The following is a 24,746-nucleotide window of genomic DNA, read 5'->3' on the forward strand; positions in this document are numbered from 1 at the left end:
ATGTAAAGCAGGGCCTGTGGTCAGACTGTGGGAACTGAAGGTGCTCAGGCTGCATCACGAAGTCATTGCACAGCACTTCATCAAGTTTTGGGATAACACAAGTTCCTGATGGAAGGGGTTAGCTTTGTGTGTCTGTAAGTGTAGTCATCTACAGGAAGGATCAGTAGAACTTACTGAGATTTTTGCTTCAGAGGGGTGTAGTGAGTGTAATCTACTCAGGAGAGGAAAGAAACCACCTGGGCTGTAGGAGAGAAAATATGTGTGTTTGTTTGATTTTTTTGGCTCTTGAATGAGTGGAAGTCAAAGCTTGCCAAGTCTCCTTATCTACAAACTACTGTCATGTATTTAAAGCTCAAGCAAACAAGATTATTTTGATATTTGGATGGCTGTATTTCATTTAGAGGAGAAAATAATCAACCAGTGCCTTATTTTTCTGTTGCTATGCGGAAGGATTGTGGAATGAAAAATGTTCTTTTCACTTTGGAGGGAGCCAGCTGGGCATTAGGGCAGGAGGGCTCACAAGGGGCTCCACAGCTGTCATGTTGCTTGGGAGCATGGCTGTGGAACTGGGCACATTCTTGGGCACTGTGATTTGACACTTTGAAAACAGACAATAAAATTTTGCTAAGACTTGCTGTTAAAGCCCTCTGGGTTTTGTCTTATGGTATTGAACCTGCTGGCATGCCAAAGGAGAAATCTGAAAAGCAAGCATGACTCCTTTTCAAGAATTAGCTTGAAACCTGTTCCAGTTGCTGTCATATTTCTGGGAAAGTGGTTTAAATCTGGGGGGCTTTGGGAACTGCAGTGATCTGTAAGAGTAGCTTGTAAATAGAGAATTGGGTGACTCAAGAGAACAGGCTAAGGGTTTTGGGTGCTGCCAGTGCTCTGGCATGGAGAACTCAAGAGTTCCAGGTGAAGGTGGAGGCATTTGAAGGCAGGGCTCCAGCTGCCTCTTGGTTCTCTTCACCATTAGCTATTTGTCTTGGAGCAAGTGAGCTGGAAAACATGAGCAGAGAATGGGAACTTGAAGCAGACAAGAGACTAGACTTGTTTTTTTCTCCAAGAAGTAAAGGTTTAAATGTAGGGCCTTTAAGTCATTTAAAGGCACAGGGATGGGACTTGTGTCAAAAAATAGGTCCAGGGCCAACAGCATCACTGTTGGCTTTTGCAGTATTTGAACATGTTGCAAACATGTCAGGTTGGATGAGGCTTGGAGCCACCTGGTCCACTTCAAAGTGTCCCTGCCTGTAGAGTCTCCTACAAATAAAACTTATAAAATAATCACCAATTTTAAATTTTTTTTTTTAGGATTCGTATTTTAAAGATCTCCTTATTACTTAATATATTTTATATTCTCCTGTATGACTGTGCTGGCTGTTTGTTGTTTCTGACATATTTGGGTACTTTGCAGTTGCTCTAAATCTCAAATATGAATTCTTCTGAGAATTTCCACAATGGCTGCTAATTTTGCAGCTTTTTGTTGCATCTACTGTTTGTTTTTAATAACCTTTCTTCCTATTCACACAGCTCTTTATTAATATTAATTGCTCTTATAAGTGTCTTTTCTGGAAGTCGTTGCTTCTGTGAAGTTGATGAGTTTAAGAGTATCACTGTAGTTGTGATTCTGGTATCTTGTATCTGACACTTCACATCTGAATCTTTGTAGAAACCAAGGGAAAAGTTGCTGCTGGGTAGTAGCTTACATCTTCTGATACAGCTGTGCCTGTTCTTACAGCTTAGGCCAGCTCAGGAGTGAGTATTTAGGTTACACTAAGTGTTGCACAACACTTTTTTATCTTGACAGCGATGCCTTTTTTCATACAAACTTTTAAACCAATCAGTCACAGTTATTTTGTCCCAAAAGGTAGAAGTTTGGGATCATACCTGGCACGTAGTTGATAGCATTGTGGTGTTTTTCTTAGTTAATTAAATTCTTTATAAAGATGAGAAGCAGCATGAAGAATTTAAAGCTTCCAATTCTTCATACAGATCAAGTACAACACATATAGTAAAGTTTGGAGTGCAAGCTTCTGCAGTGTTCCATCAAAAAGCAGTTGTATTTCTAATGTGTTCATTTTATGTCTTTCTCCCATTGAAGTAGTTACCTGGAAGGAACCATGTTATTTTACAGATGTCAGGAGATTCATGTATGGTCAATAGTACCTTTGCTTACTTGATAAAAGCATGATAAGAGCTGTGCTTACTCTGGAAAGGCAGGTGTAAATTGTTGGTGGCATGCAGGAATTAGCTGCATTTTTACAGAAGTAATAATTTTCTATCTGTGCATGTTCAGTTTGAAAACATATGGCTGAATAGTATGTCAGCTTGACACCCTCATTAAAATTGTGAATTCTGTGTAGTTTTTCCCACTGCTAGCAGCCTTGTCACTGATATAACTGAGAAGCAGTGTTTTTGCTGAGTGTAATTTATTAAAATATAAGTGAGATGATGACTGAAGGAATAGCACAAAAACTTTTATCTTTCTTGACCAAAGATATTATAGTCCAAAGTTTGTTGAAAGGAAATCTTTCCAATATATTCCTATGTGCCTGATTCCTACATCTCAGTAATTTTTCAAGAAGGTGATCAAAAGCTTTACTGATAACTCGGGGTCTGCATGTTCCTTATTTGTGCAAAAGAGTTAAAATATTTATTTCTTTTTTTTTTTCCCTCAAAGAAATGAAAATTTAGAAAAACATTTGCCAAATAAAGAAGATGGGAGCAAATAGCAGCAGCATCAGTGAGCTTCCAGAAAATGAGTACTTACAGAAACTGTCAGGATCAGAGCCCATCTCTGAGAATGACCCGTTCTGGAATCAGCTTCTGTCTTTTAGCTTCACCACTCCAACCAACAGGTAAGAGGGTGTTGAAGAGCTGGCTTTGATAATATGTTTATAGAAGTGACCAGTCTGAAAGCAAATGAGTGGTTATGTTAATTATTCCTGTTTTAGGTAGCAGAGGAGTAAATGCCTGTGTAAAATAGGCTGTTGTTTCTAAGTTTGGAAGTGTTTTCCAACACCTCTTCCATTCCTGTGGGTTTCTTTCTTCTTCATAATAGCTGTAATTGTTATTCATTCTCCTGGTAAAGATCAGAAATAGGGTCTGTAGTGTTGGGGAAACCTTTTTTCCTTGTTGTTTTAGGAAGCTTTTTCTTTATTTGTTATAGCCTTTGGGTGGACTGGATTTGCTGAAGATTCCAGTGTTTGATGTTTCCTCTCAATTTAGAGTCAATTGTACTTATTGCATGATTTAACTCTAAGTTAGCTTTTGAGTTGCTTAATCTATATGGCTTTTTTTCACCCTCTTTGCATCTTGAAAAGAAATTTGGTGTGTATTGTCATAAAAATATTTACTAAATACCTAAAATACAAGCTTTGATTCTAGAAAGTGGTGTGGGTATAAGTAAAATCAGTATTTTTTAGAGGATCCATAGCACATCTCCAGAAGTAGAGAATTTAAGTTCTTGTAACTTCTATTAACCCAGCTCCATTGCTAAATTCCTTGACCTGTGTGTTGATTATCAGTCTTACAAGAACAATCTGATATTAATACCTTCAGGTGTTACTTAAACTATTTTTACAGTTTTCAGCATAAAACTGGTGCTTCTCTTTAAGTGAAAGTTTAGCAACTGAAAAATGGAAATGGAAAATGGTTAAGCTAAATAACTGGGAAGCATTTACCAAGTGCTATTTTGTAAAGAGTGAGGAAGAGGAAGTATTTTGGCTTCTGCCTGGAGAGAATACCTAGAGATTAGGAAGAAAAGGGAGAGTGTTGTGGAGGGCTGGAAAGCTGGTAAAGGGCAGTAGGGAATTGGAATGTGTGAGCAGTTGTGTTTCTAAGATCCCTCAAGACAAGAATTATTTACAGCCTACACATGACTAATAAGATTGACAGTATTCTAAAAAAATATGTAATACTCTTGTTGTTTGAGTTAATAATAATTCCATATAAAATCCCACCAATTTATTTTGGTTGTTCTATTTTCCTTCATTCCCCCATAAAAGTTAAGGAGTTTTTGTTAGCTTGTTTTGGATCTTTTTTATGCCTGTTTCATGGAATTCAGATTCAGTGCAGAGTAAATTTGCTAAAAAAAAAATCCCAAATCAACAGAGCAAAAACCTAACCAAACAAAAAACCTCAAGAAAGAAAATAATTAAAAAGACAAGCAGTACAATAAAATTATCCAAATGCAGGTTGAAAGCTTTAATTAGCTGAACACCAGATGGTGCTCTTGCCTGGGAGCTAGAGAAGAAATATTTTTAGAATCATCTTTTCTGCAGCTTACTATTGGAAGGAAACAGAAATTTCCCATTTAGATGCATCTACCTGAGACAACCTTTGACAAGTGAAATCGGACTATGTTGGCTGCACAACACCCTTAGCATTTGTCTGTATCAGATAACCTTGCCTGCAGGAATGGAACAATGGAGGTCAATGTCAATTTCTGAGATTGAAATCTTCCAAATCACCAACTTAGCTCTTTTTTAAATGAGGCTTAAGTGCCAGGAGCAAGATGCTTGTTTGTGATTTGTGGAAGGGAACCAGTTTTCACCTGTCGTACAGGACAGAGTTTTGCAGTTTTCTTCTCTTTTTAATTCACTTCTTCTGTTTTTTTTGCTGTGAAACTAGTGACTGTTTGCAAGTGTTATTGGGAGCTGTATGTGTTTTATGTTGTTTTTTTCTGGAGACAGTTGGTGATACTTCAGAGTAGAAGATATATTTCCTGAAGTCTTTGCAAAGATGGGACTGATGTGACCCCAGAGAGAAGAGGGCTGTCTTCTCTGGTGCTTCTCTGGACATAATTCTGTTCTACTTATGTCAGTACCATAGGGGAGGAGGCAGAGAAAAGCATTAGAAGAGAACGTGATAGAAAACTTCATGTTGGTAGGAAAACAATCAGCCAAACCCAAGCAAAAGTGGTGGGGCTGGAGTAGATATTCTCCTTTCACAGATGCCCAACAAATTTCCCTTGTTGTCAAGCATTGGCCATAGCAAGGAAACAGTATCTGCAGGGAAGGGTTCCAAGGGAAATCTGAATCAGTGTGTGTAAGAAAGTTCGTGGGGTTTTTAATGCTTTTCCATGTATGCTTTTTCTGGTAGGAACTTATGACTAGTGCGTTGCTTTACAGAAGCTGTTCCAAGTTAGTCCAGATACAGTAGATCCCAGGTGTCAAACAGAGCTGGATCTTCTGTGAACAGCAGTCTTTGTGCCTTGGCTTGGGCGATGGGAAATACTGTCTTGTTACTCTGAGAAACATGAAGACATGATACCAGATCTTAAAATAGCACCACTTTCTGTGCTCTGCTGTCTTCATTTTCTTAATGCTTTGTGTCTTGGCACTTTGAATTTCTTTATTTGTCCTTGTTTTGCTTTTCTCTCTTTCTCTGTTCAGTTTGGTTGATCTCTTCCTCCTTTTATCCATGTCTCATTTTCATAGTTCTTTGGGTTTTTTTTCTGACCTCTACCCAACTGAATGAGTTAATCTCTCTTTTTCTGGTTCCATGTGAAATTGTTTAGCATTGCTCATTTCCTCAGCCATGCATTCTTTACTAGGTTTTATTTTTTCAGTCCTGTTGACTTTTTGGTCCGTGTCTGTAAAGAACACAAGGTAGTTTTCTGTATGGGATAGTTTGTTTCTGTATGGGAAAGTTTGCCAAATACCAGTGCTGCCGACTGCAATGTTGCTGTATCTCTGTCAGCAACATTGATGCAAGATGCTCTTGCCCTTGCACTATCTCTTCCAGTGTTTATATTGTTCGTCTGTAGGTTTAATTAGGAGCTAATCTATCTGGAAAACACTGCAGAAGTGTTTATTTTTTCAGCCAAGGTAATTCTCTACAATGATTCATAGCTTGGCCCCACAAAACAATTCTGGCATGATGAGGGATTGACTTTTTGGGGCACACCAGCCTATTGAGCTAAAAAGTAGGATTGCTTAAACCTGCTTTGCCATCCAAAAATGAACAGTAGAGTGTGGTCGAAGCAGAGCTGGTTATGATGAGCTAATATTCTGCCTTTCTGGGCTGCTTGTTCCTCCTCTCGTACTGTTGATTTTCTTAATAATTAGGCAAATACTGAGAGTCACTATCAGCTGTCAGTAATCAGAAATGAGCTGATGGTGAATCCCTGCTCGCTGCCTGGGTCTCCCCTGGCATGAGTGAATGGTAACAGCCAGAGCCAGCCTGGGTACATGGCACGTGAAGAAGGCCACCAAGGCATCTCACCATCTGGGAGTGGGAGCAGATGAGTGGTACAAACATAAGGGACAATCCAAGGAACAGCTTCCAGCAGTTTAGTTTTAGGTTGCCTCGTGCTTTTCACTGTAAAAAGTTTGTTGCTGTATCATCTTCTGTAAAGCAGGTCATGCATGCTAAGCAGGTACTGTTGAAGTGTCTACTGAGACATTTCTGGTTTCAGCCATTAGGAAGTACTTGGTACTCTAATTTCACAATCCTGCATGTTCATGTTTTTTTTTTTTTCTTCATGGAAAGGAAGGAAAATTATTTGTTGCACAGAATGGACTTGTGGGACCTGAATTAAAATTGCATCAATCTGCCACTTCTATACTTCAGGTGACTACCGTATCAATCCAATAGTGTTTGGTTATTGCAAAAATTAAATACAGCTTTTCTGGATGACTTTTTAAGTTACTGTCAGGATTAAGAGCTATGAGGTTTGCTTTGGAGTGTTAGCTCTCAGTCTAGGCAGACTTTGTGTTTGTCTGACTTTTCTGTGATTTGCTACCAAAAATTCAACCTCCTCCTTAGTGGTGGTATTAGTTACAACTATTTTCTGATGGAAAGCTTAAAGTTAACTAAAGCAGAACTTGCTGAAAATCATGTGCTTAATATTTACTGTTCTGCTTTGTTCCTTCCCCAGAGTTATTAATGAGTTGGCAGTTCAAGAATAATGTGCATGGGCCTTTAATGGAAAGACATAAAGATGGGAAGCTTTTATGTTGCCTTAACATGGTACATTTTTTTAAACGGTACAATAAATCATATGCTGCTTTATATTCTTTGATGTCTGTCCTCCAACTAGTCCATTAAAATCAGCATTCCCACAGTATGAGTTTAGTAAATGGGCTGGTTCTTCTGTTTTGTGTTCAATGGCAAAGGAAAAAAAGCCTTACTATGAGGAAAAAAGCTGTCAGGAAAGCTGCTTGTTTTGTTTTTCCCCCCTCCTTTTTAGAGGGGTACTTGTCTGCTTTGGTTTGTGTCTTCTTCTTACCATACTAAGTGTGAGTATGTTTATATTTGCAGCTTTTAGACAGAATGCTTTCTCTTGTTATGTGGAGATACTTTAAGAGAAGCCACTGCAACTTTGAAATATCTTCTATTGTGGTGCTGTTAAAAGAAAAGTGGATAAGCCCACATTCTTCAAAATTGGCTGCTGTTAGGAAACAACCTTCACTGTCTTAATAATTATGGTTTTGCTGAAGACTGATTGTTACTAGATTTAAAGTAAGGCTGAATTGAACAATTTAAAAATAATCCTATTTTTAATGCCACTGTTTTGGTTTTTTTCCCCCTTTTTCTTTTTTTCCCCTTCCTTTCCTTTTTGGAAGTAATGTTTTTTACAAAAACATCCTGCTGACTGCAGAATCCTGCTATTGAGTTGTAAGAAGCCAGAAATAAAAATCTGCAGTCAATGAAAATGATGAAATTTTATTGATTAATAGACTGCTCAATTTGCCATTCTTTCCCATCTCTACTGAAAAGAGGTTTTCTTACAGAAAACTGACTTCCTGATGAAGAAACTCTTTGGGCTGTGATGAGTGATTGCAAACACAAAGTGATTAAATCCCAAAGAAATAATGATTATCCTTGATTACTCTTTATTTTCACCACTAATGTGTAATAGCTGCAGTCACACAGTTACTGCCCATGTCTAGAGCAGTTTTTAGTGACAATTGGCATGCAAAACATTCTTCATACATGGTGTTAAGATGTTAAAGAAAATAATCACTGCCACTGTAAAACTTCTCCAGTTTGGATACCTTTAAAATAAACAAAGACAAACCAATATTCTTAAACATGGCTGGCTGTGCTGTCAAGGAAGCAAATTGACTATTATTCATTTCGGTTTTACGCGTGTGGACTTAGCCTCTACATAAAAGAAAAGCAAATAAAATAATTTATTTTATTAAGTAATTTGAAAATGCTGACCATAAGATCACAAGATGAGGGAGGAACTCCTGTGAAGCCTGAATTTTTCCCTTAAGTATGTGGGAAGCAACCATGCACCTCAGAAATTAGCTTGTATCCAAGTGAGCTAGTAAAATCGGAATAGTTAAGAATATTCTGTTTTGAATCTATTCTGTTTGCCCCATATGTTCACAGCCTGTTTGAATCTCCACATCAGGTGGTACCTTTTGTTCATTTCTCAGAAAACTGTAGAACTGGTGAATATGTAAATATGTACTGCTCTGTGGAAGCGAGCTGGTTCAGTGCAGGTAGTGCCACTTGAAGTACACGTGCAAACTCACCTAGGTCACTGTGATCACGCTGTTAAAGGCCCATGGCTTGAAGCTGGTGTCACAGAAGCCCAGAACAGTTTGAGTTGGAAGGGATCTTAAAAATCATCCATTCCACACCCCTGCCATGGGCAAGGACACCTTCCACTATCCCAGGTTGCTCCAAGTCCTGTCCAGCCTGGCCTTGGACACTTCCATGGGTCGTGCAGCCACAGGTGCTCTGGGCACCCTTTGCAAGGGCCCTCCCACTCTCAGAGTTTGTTCCATATGCATGTGACTAGTTTCCATAGAAGTGTCTTGTCCAGGGCAGAGCTTCCTGGATGTTAGCAGAGTGCCTGGGTTTCTCCTGCTGATGCTCAGCAGAGCAATCAAGCAGCAGGCTGAGTTGACTTTTCATACTCACTGCCTGTTCATTATGAGCAACAGATAATCTGTTTCACGTTGTGAATATACCAAATGTTTCTCATAGAGCAGCAAATATTTTGCACTCTGTCCTTAACAAATCTGTCCTTTACTTTCATGTGTTCTAATGCATGTCACCAAGTGCCACACCCACACGGCTTTTAAATCCCTCCTATGATGGCAACTTCACCACCGCCCAGGGCAGCTGTGCCAGAGCTGGAAAGCCTTTTCCATGAAGGAATTTTCCCCAGTATCCATCCTGAGCCTGTCCTGGCCCAGCCTGAGGCCGTTCCCTCTCCTCCTGTCCCTGTTCCTGGAGCAGAGCCCGACCCCCCGGCTGTCCCCTCCTGTCAGGAGCTGTGCAGAGCCACAAGGTCCCCCTGAGCCTCCTTAGCTGCAGGCTCAGCCTCTTCCCAGCTCCCTCAGAGGCTTTTCATCAGACTTGTGATCCACACATGTATTTAACAGGTATTTGACAGCAAGGCAGTCCATATTCCTCAGGTGAGAGTTCCAATTCAGAGAGAATTGGAGCTTTTATTTGTGATCAGTGCAGTGAAGGAGCTTCACTTTATCAGTCCTTGCTCTTGTTAGAGCTGAAATACAATTCAAGTACTTATTAGCAATGTTCTCTGTGGCTTAATGAAAGGACAGATGTTTCAGTTTTGAGTTTCCAGTTTTACATTCATTCATTAACCAGATGTCATTTCCACAGGGACTGTAGAGAAAAGTTGGTACCACAGTTGGTTGTACCATTTCTGTTGTGCCACCTTGTGAATCTTGGCTCTGGCATCTTCAACCCAAATCTTAATGTAATTTACCTTCTGTCTCTTCACTGCACAGGAAAATACCCAGACAGCTTTTTCCATGTCTCTCAGTTCTCTTTCCTGCCCAATCAAAGGAAAGAAAGTCACTGCTAAGTTTGGCCCAAGGTACTTAGGAATGAGCTGCTATTTTTTTTTACCCCTTCACAATATTGTCTCCATGAGTCCATCCTTGGGGATGTATTTCACTGGTGTGTGTCTATTGGGGTGGTATTTCTGCTGCAATTCCCCTTCACTAGGTATTTCATTTGAGTGAGCTGAAATTTTGTAGTAGCTGTTGCCTAGTCTTGAGTGTGGCAAAATTCACTTTTGTGTTCTTCTTGTATGAATAAGAGGCTGTAGTTAATTTTTAAGCGTTAAACTTCATTTTAGTACCAAAAAAAATTACTGGAGTGTTAAAAGCTTTGCTGAAGATCTGAAAGCCTTGCTTGCTTGCCACTGGTTTTGATCCTGGCAACTTGTAGAAATGAAACAGCTCTGTGGAATTTTTTTGCGGACTTTGTGTGGGTTTTAGTAACTCAAAAGAGAAGAAAAAAGTCTGTAAGAATGCTATACTTTGAAACCTAAACTTAGAAATTAGGGAGAAAATGAACCATAATTCAAAGCTGAATGTCTGCATTTAGGATTTAAATCCTGGAGTAATTACAGTAACCACTCTGACTGTGTCCCCAGGATCTTTGGATAGTGGGAGGGGTCATGTTGTGTTGGATTATGATTTTTCAGTACCTAAAACTCTCTACTGAGTTGTTGTCCATTGTAATATTCACCCTCCCTGCCTGCCAGGTCTTGGGAAGGAATAAATCCTGATGACAAACAGCCAGCTGGGCAAGTTTAGAAGTTTTTGTTTTTTTTTAAAGTGTAAGGTCACACAGACCTAGAAAACTGTGTTGTTCATAGTTGCTGGTGGCGTGCTGGTAGTTCTTTTCTTGCTCAATACCATTTGTTTTTAATTACTCTGCATGTTTGTAGTACTGGAACAAGAGGCCACCTTTGAGACCAAGCCTAATGTTTTTAAAGTATATATCAAAGTATAAGTTTGTTCTTTCTGAGTCTTGTGTTTCAAAGCAGTTTGTAAGAGAAGAATGAATGCTGGTAATTGATATCAAGACAAGCCAATCTGTGTAATCTAAAATTGTCTTAGGATCTTCAGCTGTAGGTGAAGAGCTGTCTCAGCTGTCATCTCACTGCACAGTAAATTAGTCTGATATACAAGAAAATTTGCAGGCATCTTAAAACTTAATTTGACATCTCTATCTTGAATAATTTCCTGTTGAAGGGTTTTGAAATAATTTTTTTGACTGCTCTTTCTACAGTGTCTTCTAGTCCTCATGAGCTGGGGAACAGCTCAAACTCCACAGCTTCCAAGAGCATGGCTCTACAGGGTTTTCAGCACTGGAGCTGGTTTAGCAGCTTCCCACACAGCCCCACTGATAATCTCAGGTTGATGCAACAGTGTGCTGTAAACTGGATTACCATATAAATTTTAAAAGGATTGCAAGTGTTGAACTAAATTTTTTGACTGTCCTTTAATTTGTTGAACTTCATAAGTCCCTGAAGGTCTGGATATATGTTCAGTCTGTGTAGAGGCTCTACCATCTCTTCCAGAACACTGAGCAGAAGATATGATATGTTCATATGTTCATGATATGAGCAGTTCATCATATGACAAGAGGTGATAGTTTTAAACTAGGAGAGGGTGGACTCAGACAAGATAGAAGGAAAAAATTTTAATGACAGTGGTGGAACAGGGTGCCCTTTACTTATTAATATTCATATTGCTCAGTGTGTCACTGAACACGGTATCTGATGATTTGTCTTGTTTTCCCATCTGTTAAGGTTGTTTTTAAGGATCAGTTGCCCTACACTGGTAGGTCAGAAGTATGTGTTTGATGCAGCTGGTGTGGTTTCAGTGGTTGCTGTCAGGTTTTGCTTTAGTGCTTTATTGTTCTTTTCAGATGATGTTTTTCTGAGGCATATCACATGGCAATTAATGAAGTTGGGAACAATTTGCTGTATCTGATGTGATTGTTGCACTACTATAATAACATTGGTTAAAAGGAAAGAGCTGCTTAGTTTGAGATTGAGGTTTATTTTATTCATATTTTTAGAAGGGCATAATTTCATGTGAAATTTCTTGTAAAAAAAGATAAAGTTCTTTCTGGCAGGTGCTGTTCTATTTGTATTTTTGTGAACACCAAGCTGAGCATGGCAGCACTGAAGTTGCAAAACTAGCAGTAATAAAATGCTCATGGAATCACAAAATCCTTTAGGTTGGAAAAGCCCATGAAGACCATGGAGTCCAACCATACCCCAGCATTACCAAGGCCACTGCTGACCCATGTCCCCAGGTGCCACATCCACATGGCTTTTAATCCCTCCAGAGATGGGGGCTCCACCTCTGCCCGGGGCAGCTGTGCCAGGGCTGGACAGCCCTTTCCACAGAGGGATTTTCCCCAGTATATGACCTAAAACTCCCTTGGCATAGCTTGAGGCTGTTTTCTCTCATCCTGTCCCATGTTCCCTGGGAGAAGACACTGATATAATTTCATTCTAATAAACATTTCACTTTTGAATATTAGTCTCTTGTTTTATAGTTGCTGTGCTTCAAAAGGGTATTGCATTGCCTGATGTTAGGAAGACAGAGCATTGGAATGAGTTGCTCAGCGAGCTTGTAGGGATACTCAAAAGCCGCCTGGACACAGTCAGGGGCTGCTGGCTCTAGGAGATCCTGCTTGAGCAGGGAGGTTGGACAAACTGACTTCAATGAGCTAATGGATGACTAAAATTAAGTGCTTCATAGAAAGATGTTATTACTGTTTTGTAATGAACTTTCACTTCAAGTGCAGGAGCCCAATTGCTTGTGTAACCAGTTTTGTTTTTTTTTTCTCTTACCTAGTGCTGATTTAAAGCTCTTGGAAGAAGCCACAATCTCAGTCTGCAAGTCTTTAGGTGAGACCTTGTGCCATCTTTTTTCCATGTACTTTACCAGAAAAATTGGGAAACACCATCCCTTTGCACATTCATGATTTTAGCATTCTATTTGTATATGTTGCCCTACTAAAATTAAAGCAGTGTAAAGAGTGTGTTTATGTATACCCAAAACCTTTACTTCCATTGTCAACTCTTTTACAGAACCTGATATGACTGCAAAGTTTAAAACAAGTATTTCCATCTCTACTATATTTTTTTCCTTTTGCCCTTTAAGCTGATCAGTAAGGGGAAGGAATTAGAGGATGAAAGGAAGGGATGATACAAATGTGATCAGTGCTTTTGTGAGAACGTGAAATGTAGTTGTGAAGACTTGCCCAGTTTTCTGATGGGAGACAAGTCTTGGAAAGGAAGCAGTATGAGTATGAGTATCCCATGTTTGGGATATTTTAAATGTAGGATTAATAGTATTTAGAGAAAAATTGTGGACTAAATAAACCACATAACCCATGTACTAGAGAATCTTGAAAGAAGAATGCTCGTACAGAAAAACAAGACATATTGTGCTTTATTTAGAACTTTATTAGAACTTTATTTAGAATTTACTTAAGACATTGAAATTTGGGGGTTTTTTATATATTATTTGCACTAGATAGTGTCAGCTTATGCATACTTTGTAATTGTATCTTGTTTTTCCTCATCTAGTTGAGAAGAATCCTCGAACAGGAAACCTTGGATCTTTGATTAAAGTCTTTCTTTCTAGAACCAAAGAGTTGAAAATTTCAGCAGAATGTCAGAAGTAAGTGCCCAGAAAAGAGCTGTGTGTGCCGTTTAATTTTATACTGCTCCTTTTGAATTTTTTACATTGCTAATTAACATGCTCACAGACCGAACCTTAGAATTCTCTTAGACTGCTGTTTGAAACAGAACAAATGTCTAGTACTTCTCTAAACACAGAAATTAAGTGTAATAGGTAAGTAGATTACTGGGCAAAAATACATATTTTTGTGTTAGATGAACACATTTCTATATAAATGGTGTAAACTATGGGTACTACTGCCTTAGAAATTTTTAAGAATTGTCTGAACTTTTAGGCTGAACTTAATGTATGAGCCAGTATTCTGTCTTGAAATATTATAAATATCTATATCTATAAATATTTAAATAGGTATGAAAATTCTGCTTTCCGGTTATGTCATGCAGCTGCTATTGGTTTTGTTGCCCCTTTCAGCAGCAGGAGAGAACTCCCAAGAGGTTACTTGTGCAGACTGGGGTTTTTTTGCAGGAGGCTTTCTCTAGTTGTTCCCTTACACCCACAGATAAATGTCTAACTTTCATCAGATCTGGGGCTGGAATTCCTCCCTGTTCCGAGGACTGCCAAATTTTTTGTTGCATCTAAAGTAAGAAGTTATTTGTGCCCAGATAGCTGTTGCTGTTTTAATCCTAAGGTACCTTGAAAGTGCAGCTTTGGGCAATAGTTGCATGGGCTTCTCAACAGTTGTTTACTGGGACTCAAAAAATTTTATGCAGATGTATTTCCCTTTCATTCAGAAAGCTTGGAAAATATTTGTGTGTGTTGCATAAGAAAATCCCGCTGTATGGTGCTCATGAAGTCCATAAATGCCTACTGTCATCTGAAAGCTGTTCACCCGGGAAGAGGCTAAGGTTCAGGGAACCAGGAAGCTTTCAAGCCTAAACCTGTTGGAAATTTTCAAGTGTTTGTGTGCCTTGAGTCCATAGTTTCTAGAGATCTCTAGAAGTTTGCTGAACTGTTTGGTGAGTTCCTCAAAGAGTTCTGTCTGCTGCGGTGTTTTTAATGGCACAAATGTAGTTAGGGATAATTTTGTATTTTCTAAATGACTTTTGAATACATTCCCATTATGTTTTCTGTAGCATCAACTGCAGACTCCCTACTTAAACACTATGGCTTTTCCTTGCTTCAACTGTAGAACATTGTCTACTCTGACATTTATTTTCTTGTGGCTTTTGATGCATGTTTGCTGGTGAAGCATTACTGATTCTTGTTTGTTCTTTTCTAGCCACCTCTTTATCTGGCAGGCTCACAATGCACTATTCATTATTTGCTGTTTGCTGAAAGTATTCATCAGTCGAATGTCAGAAGAGGAGCTGCAACTTCATTTTACTTATGAAGAGAAAGCAGGACCAAGCTCATATGGTGGGTACACACAAGTGCAAGTGAAACAAACATCCCATTGGAAACTTAAATGTTGTAATGTCTGTAGATGTGGCATATGGGGTTTAGCGCTGGACTATTGAATTAGGTTAATGGTTGTACTTGATCATAAGGGTCTTTTCTCTCAGATGCTTTAGGTCTAAATACTTCTATGATTCTATGGGTTTTTTTGACTCACAATCCCAAACTTTGCTTTGAAACCAGAAATTAAGTGCTAGAGAGTTTGATTTAGCTTAATCTGTCTTTTTTGAGCAGTTGTTGTAATGTGGAGCTGTAGATCAGCCTGAGCTTTAGTGATTTTCATACAGATTAAAGGGTGGTAATGGTCCTATTCAGAGTAATTGTGGTGAAGGTGGCCATGTACTAACATTGGAATATTGATATTGCAATTTAATGCATCTTTTCACATTTTTTTTATAAACCAGCAGTGGCCACAGATTGGAATGAATACTATTTTTAGGGATCTAGTGATCAAAAGTAACAGTCCTATGGTTAGAATTGACCCCTTGAGAAAGCAACAGCTAAAATGTAATTTGGGGGCAAATTTTCCCCTCTGTTTTGTAACTACTTTTACTATACTATCTAACCCTTTGTGACTGCTTGTTTCACCTCCAAAGCTGGTAACTCATTCCATGGCTCAAACTCAAAATCACAGCTGTTTGCAGCTGCCTGCCAGGGTCTAAAATGCTTCTGACCAAGGCCTGGAACCTCTAAAAATGTCTGAGAGACATTCTGAGTTCCAACAAGAGTACAGAATTTAGGCAGAATTACTAAAATGGGCTCATGTCCAGGAAATGGAGTATGTGTTATACAAGATGGAAGATGGCAGGAGAGATGCTCTTTGAGTAAGAATAATACAAATGTGTTCAAAATTAGTTGCACTCTCTGCCACAAATCTTTGTGTAGCCCTATATCATGATGCTCTCACAAATGATGGATAAGGCTTTCACGGTAGCCTTGATTTCTTTTGCTTTGGGGTAAATCCTGGAATCATTTTGGCTGGAAAAGCCCTCTAAGGTAAGATGATCAAGTCAACCCAGCACTGCCAAATCCAAGTCAAAGTACTGTTCAGTGTTTAATTTTATGTTGTTCGCTGCATGAAATCCAAAAAGTCTCAGAATACTAGAGCAGTGTGAGTGGATGGTGTGAGAACAACCAAGAGTGCCTGACTGTGGATTTCCTGCAATGAGGACACATGTTGAGGGCACCGAGTCACTGCTTGCTCATCGAGCAGTGAAAACTGTTCATTAAAATCTGTTTAACTCCTTGGCACCTGCCAGTGCTCTGGGGAAATCAGAACTGTGGTGCCAAAGGATTAAGTGCTACATGTTGAAATTATTTAATGCATTTAAATTGTGATGAGTGATCTCCAGGAGGGAAGTCAGCTCACTGATACACTGGAAAGGAGTATCTGCTTGTGTGTAAGATATCCCTGCAGACTGCCTGTGGGTTTATTCTTGGATTAAAAAAATGGCTCACCTCTTGCTTCAATGTACAGCATGCCACAGGGGGATGGGTGGAAAAGCTGAGACTTTTATCAGCTGGAACCCCTGTGATCTTTATTCCTTGCACTGGGAGTTCCTCACAGTGTGGTATGGAAAGTGATTCTTGTCACTGGGGTAGACCCAAGTTTATCCCATGTCTAGTAGCACTTGACTGTAATTTACAGTGACATTTATTAGCAATAATTCTGTGCATATTAATAGCAAATGTACTTAGCAATTACCTCTGAGCAGATTGTTCATGGGATGTTGTTGATTAGGAAAGTAATTGTGTGTGGTCTGCTGGTGAGGCAGGAAATGAGCTGCTCCTTGCCTCCTCTTTGGGTTTCCAGTTGGAGATGGTTCCTGTGAACTTCTTCAGGGTGTTGAGGTTCATAACATGCTGAGGTTACATAGCCATTAGTTTTGATTCCTAAAAATCTTACTTTAAAATATCTACAGAAGGTGGTAATAAGACATATACCTTCCTATAGTTCTTGTGCTCAGCTATAGGAAGGTGAAGTATCATGAATGAATTGTATTAAACTGTAGTTGTGCTAGGGCCTGTTAAAAGTAAGCAGAAGAAAATGAAGTGTTTTGTTGTTTGTATTTTTATAATTAAGTGTAGCTTTCTTGAATTTTTGATGTCTACTTTTTGGAAAATAGAATATTCGTGTAATTATTATGTATAAATTATTATAATAATATTAATTTCTTATTATAATATTATTATTCCTATATTCATCTTAATTTTACATGGATTCATTAGTATGTTTACAGAAATTTCGCTATCTTTGGTGAACATGCTTTTTAAAAATTAAGTTCTTAGTCATCCATACTGTTTTTTCATTTGCCAGAGCTTGGCATTATTTATAATTCTTCAATTGTGAGCATAAAACAAAGCCTTATAAAAGACATTATTATATAAACTTTGTGATGTAAATAAAATATCCATATTAAAAGAAGTTTTAATGCAATGTCTGAATTTTGAAGTTTCTGTATTTCCTTACTCCCTGGTCAGTAGTCATTGGAAAGAACAGTGCAACACCCAACAACACAAACAGCTTCTTTATGCTGTGGTCCATTTTCATATGCTCTGTTCAGTCTCTTAGCCTTCTGAGAAAGGTTATTTTCTTTTCAGGATCATCTCACAACTCCTTTGGAAGTCACTCTGTGGTGGTGTTTGCTTCCCTATGAATATCACATTTTTATCCTTCTGGTTGGACATTATCTTCTGGTGCCATGCTCTCAGATTTAAGTACAGCACCTGGGAGCTCAGAGCACTTCACTGCAGTGCCAGCACATCAGCATGCTCACACTGCAGTCAGCACCTGCTCTGGGGTATTTGGTGTGTCAGGGAGAAGTGTATAATTATAATCTGGTGTATGGAAAGTGTCCCTGTCACTGGCTGTTCAGAAATACAGGCTGTATATGACATAGTCACGATTGTTCAGATAGCATGTTTTATAGTTGCCTTGTCTGGAAGAATTCTTCTCTCAGATTTTGCAGTTCATATGCTTTCACTTTTTCTGAATGTGCAGTTCATACTTTTTGCTGCAACACTGTGCTTTAAGCTCAGAAGAAAGCTGTGCAACTGTGCTTTGTGTCATAAAATTGGATTTTTTTGAGGTTTGAGTGCATGGGTGTACTTTAGCCTAACAAATAAATTGCCCTGGATTGAGTCCCTGCTAATAGTGCTGTTATTGATTTCCTTCAAAAGAAGGCCTACCATTAATAGAAATGTATTCTTTTTGAGGAGTTTCAGATGGTGCAGCCTTTGCCTCTTCATCCATAATTGGAATTTGCTTACAGTTTTTGAGAATATTGGAGAATTTTGATTGCAGGAAAGTCCACAGAGAGACTAAACCCATTTAGTTTAAGATTCAGTGAAAATGTCTTGATATGAATAAATCCTGAAGTGGGGTCAGCATCTGCTCAGCTGAAGTTGGAGTTAGTGTCACTAACACAAATCATTCATTTTTCCTATGTCTGTATGCTGTAATTTCTGCAAAGTCTTTAACTGTATTTTGACTCAAAGGTGCAGGAGAGCATGTGCTGAGTATTGTATTTTAAATCAGACTGTCAATTCATTTAAACTGTTCCCTGAGCTGTAGTAGGAAGCTTTATTAATTATCTGTACAGGAGTTTTTAAACACAAGGCTACTAAGGGCTGTTTGTGAAATATTAAAGCAAATAGGAGAACACAGCGAAGGGAAGAAATAAAACCACATTTACTGTGAGCCTTAAATGATTTCATGAGTGTTCAGCTATCACATAAAGGAAATGAGGGAAGGCAATCAATTTAAGTACTCATTATTATCAAGTAGAAGTTGTAAGTTTTTGAGGGTAATTAGAGCTGAAGATCAAACCACAAAACCTGTGGAAGCTCTAAGTCTGTTTTGCAAGGAATTATTTATTACTTGTATCCAGGTTCTGTATGAGCAACAGGGTAGAAAAACAAGTAGCATTTAAGATGAGGCTATACCTTGTTATGCCTGAATATCTTACTGATGTTGATCTTAAGCACATCCACCAGATCAGGTCTTACCAATGTAGTAGTTAGGTTCTTGAGAAGATGGAGCTGGACTGGTTTTAAAACTGGGGCCTCCTGGCATCTCTACGTTCCTCTGCATAAGCCATTTTAGCTGTGTAGTGTGTGCTAATCCAGTGGTGGGGGTAACTTTGAAAAAGTAAAAACAAATGAAAAAATTGCATTACAAAAAAATTTTAACAGTGTATATAAATATGTATATATATGCTTATATACATATATCTTTGTATATATATATGTATATAAATCTACACACACACACACACACACATACACACACACACACACACACACACACACACACATAAACCAAACCCAAAACAAACAAACCTCACCAAAAAGTCAAAATCCATTAAATTACTTGCAAAATAAAATAATCCACATTTGAGGACTTAAATATAGCTGATGAAAAAATGGTACTTCAGCATAACTGGACATTTTAAAACCTATGTAATAGCAGTCACATCTGCAGTGGAGTTCGGAAGATACACCTATGATTCCTCTCCCTTCTCTAATTTTATCTGGACAGGTTCACCCTGTACTTATTTTCCCCAAGGCTTTACAGGTCTTTGATCCAAGTATGTGATCTATTAATGTGAATGAGTCTTGTGTGTATTGTCTTTATCCTGCTATTGAAAGAGGCATTGTTTATGAAAACACAGAGTGTTCTGTGTTTATAGCTCTCTCTCACGTTATAGATTTGGCTTGCATCCTCCTCATTGTCTTGGCAAGATGAAAATTAAACAAGAATGCATGTTCTCCAATTGGGAAAAGGATACATTAATTACTGTAGCTGAACGACATTGATTACGGCAATTAAGCTTTTTTTTTTTTTTTTTTAATAACATCTTTCATTCTATGGGACTGTACTAACCCAGTCTTTTCTTCCGTTATTTTGAATATTGTCTTGAGGGAAAAGCCTTCTTTCATATTCAAATAACCTTATTCTCTGTTCAGATGAGTTGTGCATACAATGTGATGGAAAATAGTTATGTTTTAAAAATGCACTCACTTTACTTTTTTAACCTTTTTCTTATCTCTTTTTTCTGTTAGGAGGAAAAATAGGTAGTTGTTGGGAACTTCTAGCAGTCTTGCTTTATAAGCATTTTCTAGGTTCAGAAAGCCTTAGGAGAATGTCACATTCAAGTTACTTTAGAATATATTATCTGTGCTCCATTATTGGCTGTGGTTTCTGTCCAAGGTTAAATACCCTGAGCAGTTCTTGGTTTTACTCACAGGAGCTGCATTGTGTTACTCATGGGGGATTCTATATAAAGGAAACCATGTTTCCGTGATAAAAAACTGATTTCCTTTAGAATATGCAGTTCACTAGGTGACAATTTTTAATGTGTTTTTAATAAACTGATTGTGGAAAGAAATAATTTTGCTTTATAGTGAATATTCCCCCTGGTGTACTTCTTAAAATTGAGTTCTGTATTCAAGAACAAACTTGGGTTAAGCAGAGTAACACCTCTGTAACCTGGCTATAAAGCTGTGTTTATGGCAGGACTTATTTATTTGAAAATACAAAATAAACAGGCATTTGGGTAATTATTGTGCTGCAATGCTGTAATGCAGGGAATCAGCTATGCCACTTTTAAGTCATTCAGCACTATAAACCCCTCCACTTCTTTATGATGTTGTAGGTTTCTCATCATAATTTTATTTTGAAAGCAGAATAAATCCTGAGATGAGCCAAGAGATTTATCTTCTGGGGTTTTATATAACTTCAAGTGGTTTAATGCGTTTTTTCTCAATAAGTCTTGAAAGTCTTTTGTTACAATTGCTTTTAAAAATTACTGATGTAAAGTATGAACAGTTTTATTGCTTAGAATATTTGCAAGTTTTTAAATAATTCTTAATCACTGCATGCATTTTATCACATTATATATGACTAGAGAAAGATTTCTGTTCCCTTAAAATGTACCAACTTGTCATTGACAACTTCCCCAATGAATAAATGTATATCCATGAAAACATTGTATCTATATTACTCTAGAGCAGGGGCTACCTGTTTAGTAACCACATTCTTTTGATGTTCTTTTATAATGTTGCTCAGTCTATACTAGGCAAATGAAACTGTCTCTGATTATTCTGCGCTTGTGTTTGGAAAACAAAGTGGGAAAATATGTGAAGTGCAGGGAATTTTGAGAGGGCATTTAACTGTGGGACAGTGAGAAGTCACCGGTGATTTGTTCAGCTGTTAGTAATAACACTGTTTAATATGATCTTCTGTACTAGCAAAGGAAGGCTGGATGTGCTAAATATTAGCACATTCCCACAACAGCAACATCTCATTTAATTTATGCAGTTGTTATTGGTTACTTTTTTATGCAAAAAAGAGAAGGCATCACAATTTTCTCTGTTAATAATCTCAAGTGCTTTCTATTTCAGGAAAATGTCCTATCTCCTTTAACAGCTAGAACTTCTAATTTTTGTTCCTTAATTAAGATACTGATCATCTACACTTGTGTGTTTGAATCTTTGCTTTGTTTTGGTATTTGAAAATCCAGAAATTCTTTGCTGTGTTTCTTTTTTAGGAGCAGAGTGTGAAGACCTCATAGAAGAGTTGCTGTGTTGCCTTGTCCAGCTCATTGTTGAAATTCCCCTCTTGTAAGTAGGCTTTTTTCTTTTTTTTAACTTAGTCTTCTTTTATAAACTAAGCATTTGAGAGGATATGAAACTTGTAGTAATGAGTTTATAATATTTAAATAGTTGTATTTGAATGTTCCATGTGATGGAGCAGTACAGATAATGTTAAGCTGCTGCCAGTGCCAGCCCTGAATATTCTCTTGGAAGAAGTACATGATGAAGGTCTCACACGCAGTTCAAACCATCAACAGAAGTTATTCCGTTTGTTTCAGGTACCCCTGTCAGCACACAGACAGTAACTGGTGGAAATGGTTGTGCTCATGGTACAGGGGAAGGTACAGTGGAGGTGTCACTTCAGCTCTGGGGTATGCAGTAAGGTGAAAACTAAAGTTCTTCTGCAGTTCTGTGGGGGTTTAAATTGCAAAAATAAATCATACTGTGCTATTTAATACTGATTTCTAAAATTCCAGTGAATTGATGTGTGAAGAAGGGACAAGAGAAATTAATAAATGGAATGTTTCTGTAGATCTCCAGATTTGTTTACATGGCTTTTTTTCATGCATCTGTTGTATTTGAGAAATGTTTGATTCCACGTATTCCGCGTCTTTTTGGGAAATGTGTCATAAAACATACTTCAGTGTTTTATGTAGGAGAGCATGCTTTGTTCTTTGGGGAAAAAAGTGTTCTTTCACTTTTCTGGAAGTGTTCTGATGACTTTTGACTATTTTCCCCATGATAAACTTTACTAAAAGTAGAGTGAGCAGTGTTAAATTAGTTGTTAAATTGCATTGTAGTCTGTGTCTAAAATGTAGTGCCTGAGCTGAAGTGTGGCAGCTTTGGAGGAGTTTCAGATTGTCTGTTACAGTGTAGTGTAGAGCTCTGCTATCTTGTAGCTGGGATTGTTCTTTTTGCTGGAAAACTGACAAAGATGCCATGTTTTTTGAAACACTGCTGTTATTAGATGCAGCTCTGTCAACGTTAACGTGAGGGATTTGTGTAGGTAGAGTGTAATGAATTAGTGGTGTGATTCAAAGTGTCAGTTCACAGAGCTTGTCAGGACTTCCTGGAGCACATACAAGCTCTGTTTGGAGCGGATTAGAGGAAGTACAAAGGGCTTAGAGGACTGTGATACACGGGCAAGTTCATAAATCCTGCAGGGTTTTATTTTTCTTTCTTGGAAGTACCTGTGTGTGTGTGTAGTCTGGTATCCTTTATTCTGCCTTTCCAGCAGGAGAAATACGCCAACATGATATTCCTCACCCACTTCCACAACTGAACCTCTCAGCAGCTGTTTCTGTGTGATGTGGCTGCTGCAAGTAGAAGCAGCTGCTGAAAGCAGTTAGATTACTACAAAATCTAATTCTAAAATGGCTTATTTAAAAAGCAAATTATAAAGTCCATCCATAATTTGATATTCAGCTATATCAAAAACTTACATTTCATAAGAGAGAGATGTGGAAGACTTTTGTTTTGTGGTTGGTTGTTCTTTTTTGTGAAATAAGTTATTTTAGCTAAACTTCTCCTGAAACAGCATGTTGCTGATTGCTAATAAATACTAACACTTACAAAAATATGTATTACTGTCTTGTTTATCACTAGAATATGTTTAACAATGTGATAATGCCTTAACTAAGAATTTTGTTCCCATATAATCAAAAGGGAAATAGATAGGGGAAAGGACATACTGGAAAACTTGTGCTCTCTAATACACAGTCCAACTGTGTTCTTCAAAAAGGTGTTATAAGGTATTACTTTATTTTAAATTTTGTTCAAGAGAGTGATGAGGATTGTTTTCATAGTGAGTTTCCTTGCTTACCTCCCTCTCCCTGGTCAGGTATCACTAGAGATTCTTTGCCTGTTTTGTTTCAAGGGACTAGTCCATTTTTGTCTTTAGCTGGTATGAATCAAGAGAACTGCAAGCCTAGTATGTGAATTTGGGGAAGGAATTTATTGAGTGGAGTACATGAAATATTCAAAATTGTAATGATCAAACTTGTAGGATCACCTGTGAGAGAGCAGACAGTTCTGGCAGCTTGCAGTGGCACTGTAAGAGAGTGTCTATCTGTAAAGATACTATTAAAGATGATTTTTTTTTTTTTTGTGACAGATCATTAAAATCTCCATGCTTAGCTGGTCTTTGAAGCATATGTCAGAATAGCAAAGATTTTATGAGGAGCATTCAATAGCCTAAACAGAGGATTTTGACCATTAGTGTGTCCCTTGGGTTCTGTAGATGCAGTTTGGTAAAGGAACCGATACAGCTGGCAACTGCTGTCTGAATATATTACTTGCCTGCACCCGTTAAAGCTTGTATTTTTCATCTTCTCTGAAACTGTAACTTTTTTTAAAGCATGGAAAGCCATCTCCACCTTCAGAATGCAGCAACAGAGGTACCTATGCAGCTGTTTTGCACTGCTTCCTTTTGAACATGTTCTGAATGTCATGTCAGGTGCTTGGGTTACCTGTGTGTGGTATTTTGCAGACAGATGCACAGTTGTTCCAGGCTGGTTGTAGAGCAGCCTTGAGGAGAAGGATTTTGGTATATCCTGGTTATATCCCAGAGGTTGTGAGAGGCTGAACATGCCCCAGCCATGTGCACTAGGAGCCAGAAACCTCCTGTGCCGTGGGCTGATCCTCCAGCATGGGCAGCAGGGCAGGGGGGATTCTGCCCCTCTGCCCCTGTGTTCTGCTCAGAGCCCACCTGCAGAGCTGCCCCAGCCCTGCTCCAGCAGCACAAGGACGTGGAGCTGCTGGAGCCAGCCCAGAGGAGGCCACGGAGCTGCTGCCAGGCTGGAGCCCCTCTGCTCTGGAGCCAGCCTGGCAGAGCTGGGGCTGTTCCCCTGCACAAGAGAAGCTCCAGGGAGAGCTCAGAGCCCCTGCCAGGGCCTCAAGGGGCTCCAGGAGAGCTGCACAGGGACTGGGGACAAGGCAGGCAGGGACAGCACACAGGGAATGGCTCCCACTGCCAGAGGGCAGGCACAGATGGGAGATTGGGAATTGGGAATTGCTGGCTGGGAGGGTGGGCAGGCCCTGGCACAGGGTGCCCAGAGGAGCTGTGGTTGCCCCTGGATCCCTGGAAGTGTCCAAGGACAGGCTGGACTGGGTTTGGAACATCCTGGGACAGTGGAAGTTGTCCCTGCCCAAGGTAGGGGGTGGTACTGGATGAATTTTAAGGTCCTTTCCAAACCAAACCATTCTGGGATTTTAATGGTAAGAAGCTTGGGCTTGTCAGGGACACTGAATTCCTGAAGGCTCCAGTCTTTTCCTGAATATGGGCAGATGTCACTCACCCCTGAACTT

At 38.8% G+C, this 24,746-nt stretch overlaps 1 protein-coding gene across 2 annotated transcripts in view; it reads left to right on the top strand.

The window, feature by feature from the left end:
- Window positions 1-24,746, top strand: part of DYM (dymeclin) — a 210,415-nt gene that overhangs the window by 8,407 nt on the left and 177,262 nt on the right. For both annotated transcript variants that reach the window (XM_031507418.2, XM_031507419.2), the window contains exons 2-6: window positions 2,678-2,855; window positions 12,597-12,649; window positions 13,334-13,427; window positions 14,668-14,804; window positions 21,395-21,467. In XM_031507418.2, the coding sequence (XP_031363278.1) occupies window positions 2,716-2,855; window positions 12,597-12,649; window positions 13,334-13,427; window positions 14,668-14,804; window positions 21,395-21,467 (497 nt within the window). In that variant the 5' untranslated portion in view covers window positions 2,678-2,715. The remainder of the gene's footprint in view (window positions 1-2,677; window positions 2,856-12,596; window positions 12,650-13,333; window positions 13,428-14,667; window positions 14,805-21,394; window positions 21,468-24,746) is intronic.

This window comes from Lonchura striata, chromosome Z, assembly GCF_046129695.1.
Source record: "Lonchura striata isolate bLonStr1 chromosome Z, bLonStr1.mat, whole genome shotgun sequence".
NCBI classification, from domain to species: domain Eukaryota; kingdom Metazoa; phylum Chordata; class Aves; order Passeriformes; family Estrildidae; genus Lonchura; species Lonchura striata.